The 14,955-nt window shown below is 53.7% G+C and overlaps 1 protein-coding gene and 2 pseudogenes across 1 annotated transcript; all 3 read left to right on the top strand.

The window, feature by feature from the left end:
* The first annotated feature begins 4,237 nt into the window (after window positions 1-4,237).
* Window positions 4,238-9,163, top strand: LOC128943535 (hydrocephalus-inducing protein-like). The gene is made up of 3 exons (XM_054286452.1): window positions 4,238-4,821; window positions 6,557-6,656; window positions 9,115-9,163. The coding sequence occupies exons 1-3, from the start codon at window positions 4,684-4,686 to the stop codon at window positions 9,141-9,143; spliced, it is 267 nt and encodes an 88-aa protein (XP_054142427.1). The 5' UTR covers window positions 4,238-4,683; the 3' UTR covers window positions 9,144-9,163.
* Window positions 9,164-9,455: 292 nt separating this feature from the next.
* Window positions 9,456-9,608, top strand: LOC128943551 (5.8S ribosomal RNA; annotated as a pseudogene).
* Window positions 9,609-10,494: 886 nt separating this feature from the next.
* Window positions 10,495-14,955, top strand: part of LOC128943572 (28S ribosomal RNA) — an 8,111-nt pseudogene continuing 3,650 nt past the window's right edge.

Raw genomic sequence — 14,955 nt, 5'->3', positions numbered from 1 at the left:
TCAGGTGGTCGTTCCTGTTGCCTTCATCATAGACGGGGTCTTTCTGATGAGTCTTCCTCTTTAAACTTTTGAACTCTTTTCCTAATTTGGTCAATTCCCGGTGTATTTGGCTTGGATCCCGTGGCTTGGCAAAACCCATAGGGTCGTTTTGACATTGCTGGCTCTAAACCTGCTTAGCTTATTAGTTTCTCCTATACTTATCTCTTCCCCTGTCATGATGCTCTACCTTTTATCTAATTTATTGCTCTGTTTTCCTGGTGCTGTGCTTTCTCCGTGTGTTCTAGTGCCAGGCCCTTCTTTACATGCTTCTCATTCTATGTTTTAACCCATTACTTCTGGAAGGCTATCTGCTTTAGGGCTTCATAAGATAAAATAAACAACCTTGAGACTGAGAAATGAAGAGCCCTGACTCCTTCAAGCGTCAGGCTGGGAAAAGAGACTTTGAACTTTTCTTGGGGTCACTCTGAGCAGCAAGAGACCCTGAGACATTGGCGTCCCTGGTGGGCTCCAAGAGGGCACCCAGGTGGGCTCTTGGCAAGCAGCCACGCCACAGCCATCAGCCGCTGAAACCCAGCCTGAGAAGGAAAGGAAACAGGCACTCTCAAGGGAAAAATCCAGAAAGAACATCTCGACCTCTGCTGAGATTCATTTCAAGCTCGACCCGGAAAGAGGAGGACCAGAAGCGCCCCTGGAAACCCTCACCTGCGAGCTGCTGGATGGTGACTAGGGCAAACTCCGGACTGACCTTGCAGATGATTCAGCCTTTGGTAAGAAAAGTCAAAACTGAGAACATGGGGGGGACATGCTCCCAGGAACAACCCAGCATCTTGTCAGCCCTACAGGGCATGGCAGCCACACACCCTGTGAAAATCTCTGAAAAAAGATAAAACGGCCTTGAAGCCTTTATCCCCAGCAAGGGTAATGTTAGAGGCAATTTCGTGGAATTCCGCGGGGGCTGCCAGCTATCAGCAGGCAGCAGTATTCTCTCGAGGATGGGGGAAGTCATTCTGCCATCAGCAGGCGGCAGTTGCCCTTACCGACCAGGGAGGGGTAAAGGTAATCCCTAGCAAACAGGTGTGGGAGGAATTGGCATCATCTCCAGAGTGCCCAGGGTCCCATGGGTCCCCAGAACGCCCAGAACTCTCAGGGAGAGGAGGGCGGAGGGGGTCGGGGAAGCCGGGGCAGAGCCGCTTCTCGGCGACTGGCGAACCCGTGCCACGGCGGCGCCGGCCGGGAGCAGCCCGGGGGGGCCGCAGAGGCGGCCGTGGGGGCTGCGGAGGCCGGCGAGGGCCCACGGGGGCAGCGGGGCAGTTGCAGGCACAGCAACGGCGGAGGCGATAGCGCGCACGGCGGTGCCCGCGATCGCAGCAGCGGGCGGTCGGCAGCGTGCAGGGCACGGCCGGCGGCTGCGAGGACAGCGCCGAGCGGGGCCGGGCCGGGCGGAGCGCGGGAGCGGGAGGCGCGGGGCTGGCGGCAGCGGCGGGCGCATGCGCAATGGCGGCGGCGGCGGTTTCACGCAGGGGGTGCCAAAGCCGCGCGCGAAGGGCAGAACCCACGCGACTGCGATGGCGGCGGGCAGCGGCACCCGGGGAACGCGCACGGGCCGCGGCAGCCGCGCCGGGCGGGACTGAGGCGGACGGGACGGGACGGCTGCAGCGTCCCTGCGACCGCCACGGAGCGCGGCAGGCGCCCGGTGATGACGCACAAACCCGGCAGCCGGAGCGGGGCAGGTTTTTCCCAGTGCGCAGACGCGGCACGGACGTGGCCGAGCGGGGACCGGGGCAGCGGCTGTGTCGGTCACGGGCACAGGGGGCGTTCCCCAGACCGCGCCTGCGCCGAGAGAAGCGCAGGGCAGGCGCGGTCGGGGCGGGGCATCCGCACTCCCGTGAGGGCAGCAGCAGAGACCGGGCGCGGTCTGGGTGCAGGGGGTGCCCGAGGGACCGGCCCTGCTCCGGTCCCACGGCAGCGGGCACGCAGCCAGCCCCGGCAGCCAGCACACAGTTTCAGCCTCCATCAGAATCTCAAGCGGGAGATTTTTCGCGGGTGCAGCGCATGTTATGTGAGTCGCGCCGAACTCCGCAGCAGCCCGGTCCCACAGAAGTGACGGAAACAGCATTTACCAGATGATCAGGCTTCAGATGCAAAAGATGGACACGTGAAAAAGCTGTCCAAAATCAGAGTAAAGTGAGAAAGCAGCCAGGTTTTTGCCCAAGATACAGAAAAAAGGGGAAACCAGTGCAAATCAGTGGTATTCCAAATATGATATAAATGGAAATCTTCTGTTGTGCAAAATGCCTCTCAGGGAAGGAAACCACCGTAGAAAGATAGAAGTATTAGTAATGATTCAATTACCTGAAATGTCTCTGAAGACAGAGCATTTGAGAAATATCAATCAGATCCTATCTGTGGGGTCACCAGCTGATTCTCCAATGATTCAGAATTTTGTTGGTATTGAGTTTGTAATCTTTGTTATTTTTAGATTTTATAGGTGATACTGATAAATAAGGATTGTTATTAATGCTATATGAATACTTAAAAAAAGTTGTCATAACCCCTTCAAACACTTCCTGTTGATAAGTTGATTATATCGTGAGAATTCTCAGAATTTATTATAAGAATTATTATCAAGGTCTTGTTGTAATATTTACAGCCAGCTTTCATGTGTTTCACTGTCTCTTTGTGTGATCATCTACAAGACACGTGTCTCTTCAGAATCTTGTCTTTTTGTTTTTTAACTACTCATGTTTTTTAGGTTTCCTTTAAATCCAGGTTGCCAGTTTGGTGGTTTTCTTCAGTTATTATTTTTTCAGTTATTATAGAGTACTTCAGCCGAGAATTCAGGAGGTTTGCTGTGTTTGAAGAATTTCTGTCCTGACAGAAGTTTTGGAGGGATTCAATTCTTTAATGGTTTGATTGATCTTTAATCCTCAGGTTTCCTATTCATAATTTCTGTTTTTAAGAGTCTTGTTTTAAAATGTGTTAAGTGGTATCCATCAATTAGAGATTGAACTCTGGCCAAGTTCTAGCTCTACTTGAATGGAATGATTGACAATCAGCCCAGATGTTTTCTGCATCAAAAAGTATTCAAGTCCTTTTGGCTTGGCAATTTGACCATGTATGATAGCTGAGCCTGATTTCAAAGGGAGTTTGGAGAAACATGAATCTTGACACGAGTTCTCCAGCTCTCTGTTGTTTTAAAGTTCATCAGCTGTCGCAGACTCTGGGATGACAGTTCAGTGTTGTAGTGACTGATAATGGTATGATTGCAGATGTGTCATTGGTCATGTGCATTATCTGATTGATTTCTAATTGTTGTTGTCTTACATTTCCCTATGCAATATTGCATAGAGACTGAAACAGAACAGACCAATGTTTTATTTTCATATATGCGAAAAGCCAATCATATAATGTGACTTTTTTACAGTGCTGGTAGCATGTAGCTGTGACCCAGCTTTGTCTCCCCTCCCCAGGGAAGTCCTGCCTCCCCAGCAGCTCAGTGGTAGGAAAAACCACTTGAAGTGGCTGGTGGATTCTCCCTCAGTTTTTTGGGCAGAGGCTTTGAGCCAGGAGGTTCTCTTGAGGGCTGCTGGCTCTGGAAACCTCTCCTGAGCTTGCAGGTGTGGAGTAAAACTCCCTGCTGGGCCAGTGAACAACAAGTTATCCTCTGATCCATCTGGGACCCCCATGGCTTGGGGTCAGCCCTTACTGGGGAGCTGCTGCTTGGGAGAAATAGCCACTCCCTTTTCATAAGTTGAGAGAGGTTTATTAAACCTTATCAAAGATGCAACAGAAGACTGAATAGAGAAAATGTTATGGCGCCAGGAGCAAAGGATTTTCCGCACCATGTGCTCTCCCACACAATGGAGGTTTTGCCTTTTAACCCTTTAGCCCCTCCCAAAATTCTGTCCATTGACTCCATCTTCAGTGTCCAGTGGTAGAGTTTACTTCCTCAAATCTTGATTGGAGGTCAGATGTCACTGTAGTGACAAGGCGACCCTCCCACATATCCCAACCCCAGCTGTCCCTTGATAGCAACTGAGGGGTAAAAGAAATTTTTCTTAACTTCTATACATGGTATTTGTCTGTTAATTGTGAGAGTCAATCATTGTGGTATTCACATTCTCTGAACAGAAACACATAATTCTCTCTCCCAAGGTTTTTTTTTCCTGGAGAATCACAGAGAAAAGAAAGAAAACAATTCTTATCTCTGTCATGTGGAATGTGTTAGGAAGATTCTTTACCTGAAATGATTTGTCAGTTGGATTCTGCTGAGGACTGTTTTGTTTCCTTGGCCAATTGGAAAAAGCTTTGTCCTGGCTGTCTGGAGACAGTCACAAGTTTTCTTTAGTATTCTTTAGTATTCTTTGTAGTATAGTATGCATCTTTAATATAGTGTAGTACAATGTAACATAATATAGTTTAATAAAGCAACTGTTCAGCCTTGTGAATCAATGGAGTCAGCTGCCAATCATTCCCTGCAATGGGGCATCCTGCTTTTTGATAAATCATCACATTACTCATCTCTCACACTCCTGCTCCTCCCCAGGTGCTTTGCTCTCCTGCACTCACACTTCTCTCTGCCAATCTGTGGCTTATTAAACAGTCTGCTGGCTTTGTCTCTCCTGTGGCTGCAGGCAGCATCGATTCCTGTGGACACGGAGAGAGCTGTGGCTGGAAAAATCAATGGAGGGGAAAGAAACAGGGAAGGAGAAGGGCTCTGGTGAAGATCACACTGCCCTCCTGAGGCTCCTGGGGGAGAAGGCAAAGTTGCACCAAGACCCCATGCTGTTCTCTGATGACATTTTTTTCATTGAGCCAATGGTAAGTGATAGGTGAAAACCTCATTTTCCTCCTCTTCATCCTCCTCATCCTCCTCCCCCTCTTCCTCCTCCCACCCACTCTACCCCCGGCTGCGGTCACTGGGCAGATCCTCAGCTGGCTCAATGTGCTGGGAGGGAAGACATTGAGTTTCTGGTGCACCTGCAGAGCTTGCCTAAAAATGCCAAATGCTAAAAGCATTTCTGCCCTGGAAGCTCAAGGCAGGGTTGGGAGCCTGACAAGGCCAAGCTGTGCTGCCAGGGCCTGAGCTCAAGGGCACTCTGTGCGTGTCCTTGCAGTGTCCACAGGGAGCAGTTCTTGTAGGTAGGGGCTCCCCCCACACATGAGGTTCAGCAGAGGCTGTTGGAGCACTGCCAGGCCACATTCTGACCTGAAGCTTGCAATGGTTTGCTGGGAAAGTGAGGCCAAATTCAGCCTAAGGCTAATCATGGAAATGCCAATCCCCTCCTGTAACCACACCTTGCACTATTTCTGAGTGTCCCTTCCAGTGTCCTCTGTGAGCCTGGACACAAGGGTGGAAGGTTGAAATGGGCCTTTGGAGTTGTCCTGCACACAGGGACAGAAAACCTTTTCCTTTTCTGTTTCTGCAAGCAAACCACCACGTCCTCGTATCAAACAGAGCCCTGATTCTGAGTACTGGCATTGTGAGAGACAATGAATGCCTGGTGTCTGCACAGTGCAACATCCCTTCTCATCTTGGAGTAAACGCTAGAATAATGCCAGCCTCTGCTTTCTTTCAATACAGGTTAAACTAATATTTTTATTTCCAAGGTTCTGGTTCCGGGCAAATTTGGGAGAGAACCCCCAAAGGGGCTCCTCTAGGAAAGCAGATTCAATCGGCCCCTACCCCCAACCTGTCCTGGAGAAAAGACCTCCTTGAAGTGGAAAAAACCGGTTTATTAAACAATAAAGCCTAAACAGTATTAATCAATAAAACTCCTTGCTGCTCCAAAAGAGATGACAAACTGAGAAAGTCCCTCCCCAGGTTGCAGCTCAGCTCACTCAGTCTCTGATCAGTCCCTCTGGTCCTGGAAATGTCACAGGCCAGGCCCAGCCTGGTGGCCACAGGTGGAGCTGTTGGTGCTCTGCTGGTGTTCAGTCCAGAGCAGGTTTGAACAGGTCCAAAGAAAGGAAAAAAACCCCACAGTCCAGGGAACTTCTTTGCCTCAGCAAGCTAAATTAACTAAAAGCAAAGGAGAGCTCTGAACCGCTGTCTGTCCATCTGCAGACAATGCAGTCCAGAAGCAGGAGTGTGGAGGAGTGAGTGCAGTGTCTGAAAACAAACTGCTGCTTCTTCTCTCCTCCCTTCACTCTCTGCAACAGGTCTTAAAGGTGCAACACTTATTATTCAGCATAAACAGAACAAGACGATTTGGGATAAAAGCATCATATAGTCAACCCAGGACAGGGATCATGTTCTCTTCTTGTGAAGAGCCACCAGTGCACAGTGGCAGTCGCATCCCACTGTTGCTGACAGCAGCATGATGTGACCAAGAGCCTTTGTCAGAGCAGCAGGAGTATTGTGGAGAGTGGGAGCTGAACAGCTGAGCATTGAGAGCTTCCAGCGCTGTGTTGAGCTGGGTTTGGAGTGTTTCCTTGGGCTCCTTGTGTTGTTCACTCATTACTAATGCTCTAAACAGAGGCTTACAGAAGTGTGGTTGAAAACAAGAAATGTGAAGTTTGCAGAGCAATGTTTTGCTGTCTCTTTCTGCTGTAGGAGGGAGAAATTGGGCCGAATTGTTTGGCCAAAATCAAGGTGACCTTCAAACCCCTGGAAGCACTGGAGTATGGAAGTGTGGCTTACTGCAGCATCTCAGGTACAGCTCCTTTGCCCTGCTTCTCTCCCCCTCAGTGAAGCCATGGTGCAAGCCTGAGCCCACTGGGCTCCCATGGAAGTGCTGGGAAGAGTCCCTGGTCAGCAGGGCAGTGCTGGCACATCCCCCCTGGCCCTGCAGCCTCCAGGGAGTCTCCTGTGCCAGGCCAGGGCTCAGAATGCTGTGTGTGCCTGACTGATCCCAGAACAGCCCAGGCAGTGCAGGGAGAGGTTTTCATGCCATGGCTTTGGCAGTATTCCTTCAAAGGCCAGAGAGCTGCAGAGCAGAACAGCTTTAGTGAACAAGCACTCAGCCCCTGCAGGCCCCTGGCCTCCAGGATGATGGGTCCATTTGACATGGATCCATCATCAGGCAGCAGGAGCTGAGTTAGAATTGTGTTCCCTGAGCCTGGATCACCTCCCAGTGCCCAGACAGCAGCAGAGCAGAGGTGACTGAGCCCCCCTGAGCCCAGGCTGTTGGTAGAAGGAGCAGCCTTGGCCAGCACGTGCCTCTCTCCCTTTGTGGGATTTGAGCCCTTGCAGCTCTGTCTGTGGAAACAGAACGCAGTGCTGAGTGTCAGGAGTTGGGGACTTTGGCAAAAATGTCCTGTGCTCCTGGGCCAGGTAGTTTGGGAATTGCCAAACTCTGTAGGAGCTTTGTGCCTTCACTAAATGATTTCAAAGCTCCACTAAGTGCATGGGAAGGACAGCATAGAACCAGAGTATGTTAAGGATGGAATGGACCTTAAAAGCCTCTGGGCAGGAACACCTCCCCCTAGAGCAGGTAGCTCCAAGCCCCATCCAGCCTGGCTTGAAACACTTTCAGGGCTGGAACCTCCACAACAGCCCTGGGGAACCTGCTCCAGTGTCTCACCACCCTCAGAGTAAAAAATTTCCTAATATCTAACCTAAATTTCCTTTCTTTCAATTTATACCTGTAACTCCTTGGCCTGTCACTACAAGGCAGCAGAGATGTTTTAAACTCAGCAGACTGGTGGCTGAAATTGGAAAGCAGCCCAAGGAATGGGTTAGAAATTAGAAGTCAGCCCCAAGGCTGAGGGAAGAGGAGGGTCCATATCCTCTCCTGCAGCATCAGGAGCTGGTTGCATCCAGCTCAGAGTCAGGGACTAGCACTGAGGCAGCCTGGAAAATCCAGTATAACAGAGGGAATGATTGTACTGCAATGGACATCTCTCCCCAGGCTGTGAGAGCAGGCTGCCCCTGCACCTCTCAGGGGAAGGCCAAGGACCCTTGGAAGAATTCAGCTCTCCTACTCTGAACCTTGGGAACATTTCTATTGACACCCCCCATGTCTATGAGGTGAGCAGCAGGGCTTGGGGTGGATCCTGATGGCTCCTGAGGGAGGAGCAAGCCTGGTGGAAGTGTGGAATTGCTGCCAACCTGGGCATTTGTGAGCAGGGAATATTTGATCTACTGGTGAAATCTGGGAGGGTCTGAAAGGTGTGTCTGTTGTTCATGAAGGCCCAGTTCCTTCCTTGGGAATCAGCTGGGAGGCTTGCTGCAAACCAACCCCTTGGCACATGAAACGAAGCCTGGGTCAAAAAGGGATGTTCAGAGGCTTTTGTGGCAGTGCCAGACACAAGGCACCTTTGGACTGGGCTGTTCAGAAGCAGCTGGAAGAAACTGGCTGACTTTGAGCTTCAGTCCACTGCAGACAGCTTCCAGTCAAGTGTCTCCTGCTTATTGCTGCAAGTCACAGGAAAGCCATCCAGCCTCCTGGCTCAGTGCTGGCCCTTGCAAAGGACTTGCGAGTTCTTTCCCTTGCTGACCAGTCCCTCACCACACTTCAGCCTTGGTGCATCTCTGGCTCTAGAAAGAGAAAAGTGTTCCTGGGAATAAAGCAAAGCATTTTTCTACCTATTTGCCTCCTCCCCAATAGTGTCAAGTTTGCAAAAAAAACCAAAGAGAGAGCAGCTGAAAGAGGTAGAAAATGAGGCACTACATCATGCCAGACACTTCCAAAAGCTTGGCTGTGGGAGGCAAAGACATGCTGAGTTTTCTTACCAAAAGATGGTGCTGTCTATACATTTTGATGCTGATGCCTCATAATCAGTGTATTGTTTTCATGACATGGGAAAAGGTGGATGAGTAGATGATGCTGTTGGAGCTGTGCTCAGTGGGGCAGCAGCAGCTCTGGGGTGATTGACTACACAGAGCTGCAATCAGCCCATGTTGCTCTCAGGGCCAGGTCTGAATGAACTTGGTGTAGCTGATCAGAGGTGCACTGCTCTGTGTCCATGGGATAACCCCAGGGTTGTGGACTCCAGTTCTGTGGAGTTGCCACTGCTTTGCATGAAAAAGGGCAGAACTTGTCCTGTTGTATTTTTTTGCCATTCATAGCATCGTCTGCTATTTCTGGGTATTAATTGCATCATTAGACAATAACTCACAAGAAGGGAAGATTCCACATGTATTTCCATTTTGCTTTCTTGCTGCTGCAGGTGGAACTGATAAACCTAGGAGCTATTGATGCTCCCTTCACCTATAGCCCTTCAACTGCAAACATGGGCTTCTGCTTCAAGTTTGCGCCTGAGGAGGGCATCATTGCACCAGGCGGGACCCAGACTGCTCAGATCTCCTTCAGTGCCACCATAGTGGGGAGGTTTGAGGAAGAATTCCAGTTCAGTGTGGCTGGATCTCCTATGTCTGCACTCCTGACTATCAAGTACGGACGGTCAAAGCCAGGCACGCGCCCGCACGTCCTCAGCACAAGAGAAAGGGGTGCCCCATGTGAGCGGTCCCAGCCCCTCCACGGGTGCGGGATCGGTGCTGAAAGCCAGACAACTCTCAGTGGTGGATCACTGGGCTCGTGCGTTAATGAAGAATGCAGCTAGCTGCAAGAATTAATGTGAATTGCAGGACACATTGGTCATCCACACTTTAAACACACTTGCGGCCCCATGTTCCTCCCAGGGCTACGCCCATCTGAGTGTTGCTTGACGATCAGTCGCCGTCCAGCGGCCACCACGGTGGTTCAGCTGGGGTTGCCTCACAGGCAAGTTGACTGTGGTCAGCGGCGGTGGTGATGGTGGCTCACCGGTGCCCAGAGGGAAGGCGGTCAGGGGTTTGGCAAGGGATGCGTTTCCCTCGGCGGCCTCAATTTTTTCCCTGTGACCCAGCAGGCATCATCATCGTCATGGCTGTCATCGTCATTGTTGCCGCGCAGGGCTTTCATCCCCCTATATGCAGACTCAAGGACTGCTCCGTAGTTCCCCACTCCCAGAGTGAGCCACTGGGGCAGAGTTTGTCCTTGCAGGGCCCGTACCGCGGTACGGTGGTGGTGGCAGCTGAGGAGAGTAAGAGACAGCGTTGAAAGCACCGCCGTGGGCCGAGAGAAGGGAGAGGACAAGAGGGAGATAAGGCACAGGCCTCACCCCCAGCCTCCCCCCCACGTGGACGGCTGTCTGCAGGTGGGTACTGCAGGGGTACTGTGCCACTGTGCGTGCGCGTGAGGCGAGAGCGCTGGGGACAGATGTTCCAACCCCCTCCTCCCTTCGCCTGCCCTCCTCCTCTTCTGTTGTGGTCTCGGGGCGCAAATAGCACCATGGCTTTTCTCTCTCTCTCCACCAAGGCCATCACGTGCCACCTGGTCCCCCATCAGGGCTGTCTCTGCCACACTCCCTTTTCGGTTCTCATCTCCGGGATGGGGCACTCTGTCTCTGCTTCTCTCCCTCTGGCTTTGTTTTCCCCTGGTGCGAGGGCGCCAGTGGGGAGGAAGGTGAGGCTGGTAGGTGGGAGAAGCTGGCTGGCTGTTGGCCTGTTGGCATGCTGCTTCTTTAGGAGCTGCATGGGCCAGGAGGTGCGGCCAAGCTTTGGCCTTGCGACCTCAGATCAGACATGGCAAGCCGCTGAATTTAGCATATAAGTCAGCCAAGGAAAAGAAACTAACGAGGATTCTCTCAGTAATGGCGAGCGAAGCAGGAAAAGCCCAGCGCCGAATCCCTGCCCCGCAGTGGGGTGTGGGACATGTGGCGTACAGAAGTCCCAATCCCTGGCGGCGCTCTCGGGGGACCCAAGTCCTTGTGATCGAGGCCGCAGTCCGTGGACGGTGTGAGGCCGGTAGTGGCCCCCGGCACGCTGGGCCCGGGACTTCTCGGAGTCGGGTTGCTTTGGAGTGCAGCCCAAAGCGGGTGGTAAACTCCATCTAAGGCTAAATACTGGCACGAGACCAATAGCCAACAAGTACCGTAAGGGAAAGTTGAAAAGAACTTTGAAGAGAGAGTTCAAGAGGGCGTGAAACCGTTAAGAGGTAAACGGGTGGGGCCTGCATGGTCCGCCCGGAGGATTCAACCCGGCGAGTTGTGGTCGGCACGGGTTCAGTGGAACCTCGCCTCCGCCTCCCTTCCGTCCCCTGGGCGAACCCTGCCCGCGGAGGCAGGCTGGTCTGGGGACTGCCGCCCAGCCGGCAGCTGGCGCTGTCCGGGCACATTTCCTCTGCGACGGTGCGCCACGACCGGCTCCAGGTTGACTGGGAAGGCCTCCGGCGGGCAGGTGGTCCGACGGGCAGGTGGTCCAGTGCTGCGCGAGCAGCGGCGGGTATTACAGCCCTCGGGCAGCAGGTCTCGGCCAATCCCGGGGCCGAGGGAAAGGACTGCCACTGCGCCCTCCTCCCCCCACATCAGTGGCGCCGTGATGGGGGACATCATTTCCCTGCCTCTCATGGGGGGGGGGGAGTGGCATCCTCGCAGCACGGCGTTTCGCGCAGGGGTGTGGGGGCTGGGCCTGCCAGTCTCCAGCGCTGCTGTCAACCAGGGTGGACTGTCCTCAGTGCACCCTGACCACGCGGCGCTGCCGGGCCAGGCTCACGGGCCGCGCTGGGGCACCCGGGGTCCGCAGCGATGTCGGCTACCCACTTGACCCATCTTGAAACACGGACCAAGGAGTCTAGCATGTGCGCGAGTCAGGGACCATTGTCGAGAGCCCGCGGCGCAATGAAGGTGAGGGCCGGCCCGCGCCGGCTGAGGTGGGATCCCGGGGTGCGTGTCGCGCCTGGCAGCCCCGGGCGCACCACTGGACCGTCTCGCCCGCCGCCCCCTCGCGGGGCTGGGGAGGTGGAGCGTGAGCATCCATGCTAGGACCCGAAAGATGGTGAACTATGCCTGGGCAGGACAAAGCCAGAGGAAACTCTGGTTGAGGTCCGTAGCAGTCCTGACATGCAAATCGGTCGTCCGACCCGGGTCTAGGGGCAAAAGACTAATCAAGCCATCTAGTAGCTGGTTCCCTCCGAAGTTTCCCTCAGGATAGCTGGCACTCGGCAATGGGCAGTTTTACCCAGTAAAGCGAATGATTAGAGGTCTTGGGGCCGAAACGATCTCAACCTATTCTCAAACCTTCAATGGGTAAGGGAGCCAGTTCGCTGGCGTGGAGCCGCGCCGTGGAATGCAAGTGCTCAGTGGGCCACTTCTGGTAAGCAGAACTGGCGCTGTGGGATGAATCGAACGCCGGGTTAAGGCGCCCGATGCCAACGCTCATCAGAGCCCAGAAAAGGTGTTGGTTGATCTAGACAGCAGGACAGTGGCCATGGAAGTCGGAATCCGCTAAGGAGTGTGTAACAACTCACCTGCCGAATCAACTAGCCCTGAAAATGGATGGCGCTGGAGCATTGGGCCCATACTCGGCCGTCGCTGGCAGTGCGAGGCCCGCGGGGGCTAGGCCGCGACGAGTAGGAGGGCCGCTGCGGTGCGCCTCGAAGCCTGGGGCGTGGGCCCAGGTGGAGCTGCTGCAGGTGCAGATCTTAGTGGTAGTAGCAAATATTCAAATGAGAGCTTTGAAGGCTGAAGTGGAGCAGGGTTCCATGTGAACAGCAGTTGAACATGGGTCAGTCAGTCCTAAGCGATAAGGTGAGCGCCATTCCAAAAGGGCGGGCGATGGCCTTTGTTGCCCTCAGCCGATCGAAAGGGAGTCGGGTTCAGATCCCCGAATCCTCCGAGTGGTGGAGATGGGCGCCACGAGGCACCCAGTGCGGTGACGCAACCGATCCCAGAGAAGCTGGTGGGAGAGTTCTCTTTTCTTTGTGAAGGGCCGGGCGCCTCGGGGAGAGTTCTCTTTTCTTTGTGAAGGGCCGGGCGCCTTGGAATGGATTCGTCCCGAGAGAGGGGCCCTCACCTTGGAAAGCGTCGCGATTCCGGCGGCATCGGGTGAGCTCTCGCTGGCCCGTGAAAATCCAGGGGAGAGGGTGTAAGTCTCATGCCGGGTCGTACCCATATCCACAGCAGGTCTCCAAGGTGAACACCCTCTGGCATGTTGGAACAATGTAGGTAAGGGAAGTCGGCAAGCCGGATCCGTAACTTTGGGATAAGGATTGGCTCTAAGGGCTGGGTTAGTCGGACTGGGGCGCGAAGCGGGGCTGGGTGCGTGCCGCAGCTGGACGAGGTGCCGCGCGCGGGTGAGTGCGCTCCGCGTGGCCCGCCCGGGCGCTGGGGCATGCGCGCGCACGGTGGCGACTCTGGACACACACCGGGTCCTTCCTGTGGATCGCCCCGGCTGTGGCGGGCGCCGCTCGCCCCCCGCTCCGCCCGCCCTCCACCTTGCCGCGGCCGGTGCCCCAGTGGCAGCCGTCATCGTTGCGCACCACCGCCCCAGCGGTTCCCGCCAATGGGGTTCCCGCGGTGTGCAGCCAGCATGCGCGCAGCCGCAGCCGGCGTCGGCTGAGCAGTTTGTGCGGGGGAGGGTCCCCGGGGGAGGGTCCCTGGGCCAGCGCCCCGCCTCAGTCGGTGCCTAGCAGCCGGCTTTGAACTGGTGCGGACCAGGGGAATCCGACTGCTTAATTAAAACAAAGCATTGTGAAGGCCCGAGGCGGGTGTTGACGCAATGTGATTTCTGCCCAGTGCTCTGAATGTCAAAGTGAAGAAATTCAATGAAGGGCGGGTAAACGGCGGGAGTAACTATATTTACTAACTGGGCATAGCCGCGGAAGTCGCACCTCCTCGTGGTCCTGCCGGATACCCTCGTGGTAACTGAGTCGACTTCTGCCCCAGTGTGGGAGAGGGCACATATCAGCCCTCCCTATTGTTGGACTCACCACCCAACAATAGTTTCACGAATCGCTGAAACAAAAAGGTTGGCACAGTTAGTTCGCTGTTGCACAGAGCCTTGTCCACGGGCTGTTGTTGACACAGTTGGTAGTTTGAGAGAGGGTCAGCTACTATATGCTTCTACCCTCACTTGGACTTGTCACTTTATTGCTTACCGGACTGACAAAATGGCTTTGCGTTATATCTCGACTACCACTCAGACTGACCCATTAGATCTAAGGGTCATTGATGCCAAATTACCATCTATGCCCTCTGTGCCCAGGGAAGAGGGATTCGATCTTGCAAGTTTGGAGTTTTTTAACTCCAAAATTGTTAAAGAAGATGGTGTACATCATGTGGATGTTTGGTAGGGTTTGGGGCAACTCCCTGAGCCCTATGAGATCTCCCCTATGGGGATGGCCCAGGATGAGGCTGAGAGTGCAGTGGGAGGTACCGAAGAGCCCAAAACACCTGAGGCTGAGAGCACGATGGGAGGTAGTAAAGAGCCCAAAACACCCGAGGCTCCTCACGGGTCTGAAGGTGATGGTATAACGCCAAGAACACCTGTCGTGTCCATGCCTGACAAACAACCATCTTGTCCTTGTTGTGAGACCTGGTTTACTAGGATGTTGGGGCTGATTGACCATCTCAAAAGGGCACACGGACAGAGAAGGATCATTTTCAGGTGTTCAAAATGTGGTAAGCAAAATCTAAAATGCCACAGTATCTCCTGTCACATCCCGCGCTGCAAGGGGGTGGTGTGTGTGGCTCCCACTGGGGAATGGGTCTGTGAGGTGTGCCAATGTGGGTTCGCTACTAAGATTGGCCTGGGTCTGCACAAGAGAATAAGACATCCTCTTGTGCGAAATGTGGAGCGGATTGCTGCTTCTCATCCCAAAGAGTCATTGGCCTGAGGGGCCCACAAACGGGTATGGACTGGGGAGGAAGAAAGAGGCTCTTCCGGTACAATTGGTGGATGAGTTTGCCAGTAAGCGGAATATCAACCAACTTATAGCGGAGCATATTCCAACTACAATGGCAAAGCAGATTAGTGATAAAAGGCGTCCCTCCGTGAAAGGTCATGAAGGACTAGTAGGTGCCACTGGAATTGAACATCCTGCCAGGTGTGCTAAGTTGCCCAAGGAGGGACAGTTAAAGCTCCAATTCCAGAAAGTCATCAAAGCGTGATTATCGTTTGGCAAATTGACCATATATCGGGAAGCCTTCAAGAAAGTTCTTGATGGGCAAGATCTAGGTCGGGTGGTGAAG

This window comes from Melozone crissalis, unplaced genomic scaffold (assembly GCF_028551555.1).
Source record: "Melozone crissalis strain CALT ecotype California unplaced genomic scaffold, PUWL_Pcris_2 ptg000046l_1, whole genome shotgun sequence".
Taxonomy (NCBI): domain Eukaryota; kingdom Metazoa; phylum Chordata; class Aves; order Passeriformes; family Passerellidae; genus Melozone; species Melozone crissalis.
The sequence above is the reverse complement of the archived record's forward strand: the minus strand, read 5'-3'. Positions and strand labels throughout refer to the sequence as shown.

Coding starts and splice junctions, on each gene's coding strand:
- LOC128943535 (XM_054286452.1), top strand. CDS start 4,684: ATGGAGGGGAAAGAAACAGGGAAGGAGAAGGGCTCTGGTGAAGATCAC. Junction 4,822..6,556: donor TTTTTTTCATTGAGCCAATG/GTAAGTGATAGG, acceptor TTTCTGCTGTAG/GAGGGAGAAATTGGGCCGAA. Junction 6,657..9,114: donor GGCTTACTGCAGCATCTCAG/GTACAGCTCCTT, acceptor TTGCTGCTGCAG/GTGGAACTGATAAACCTAGG.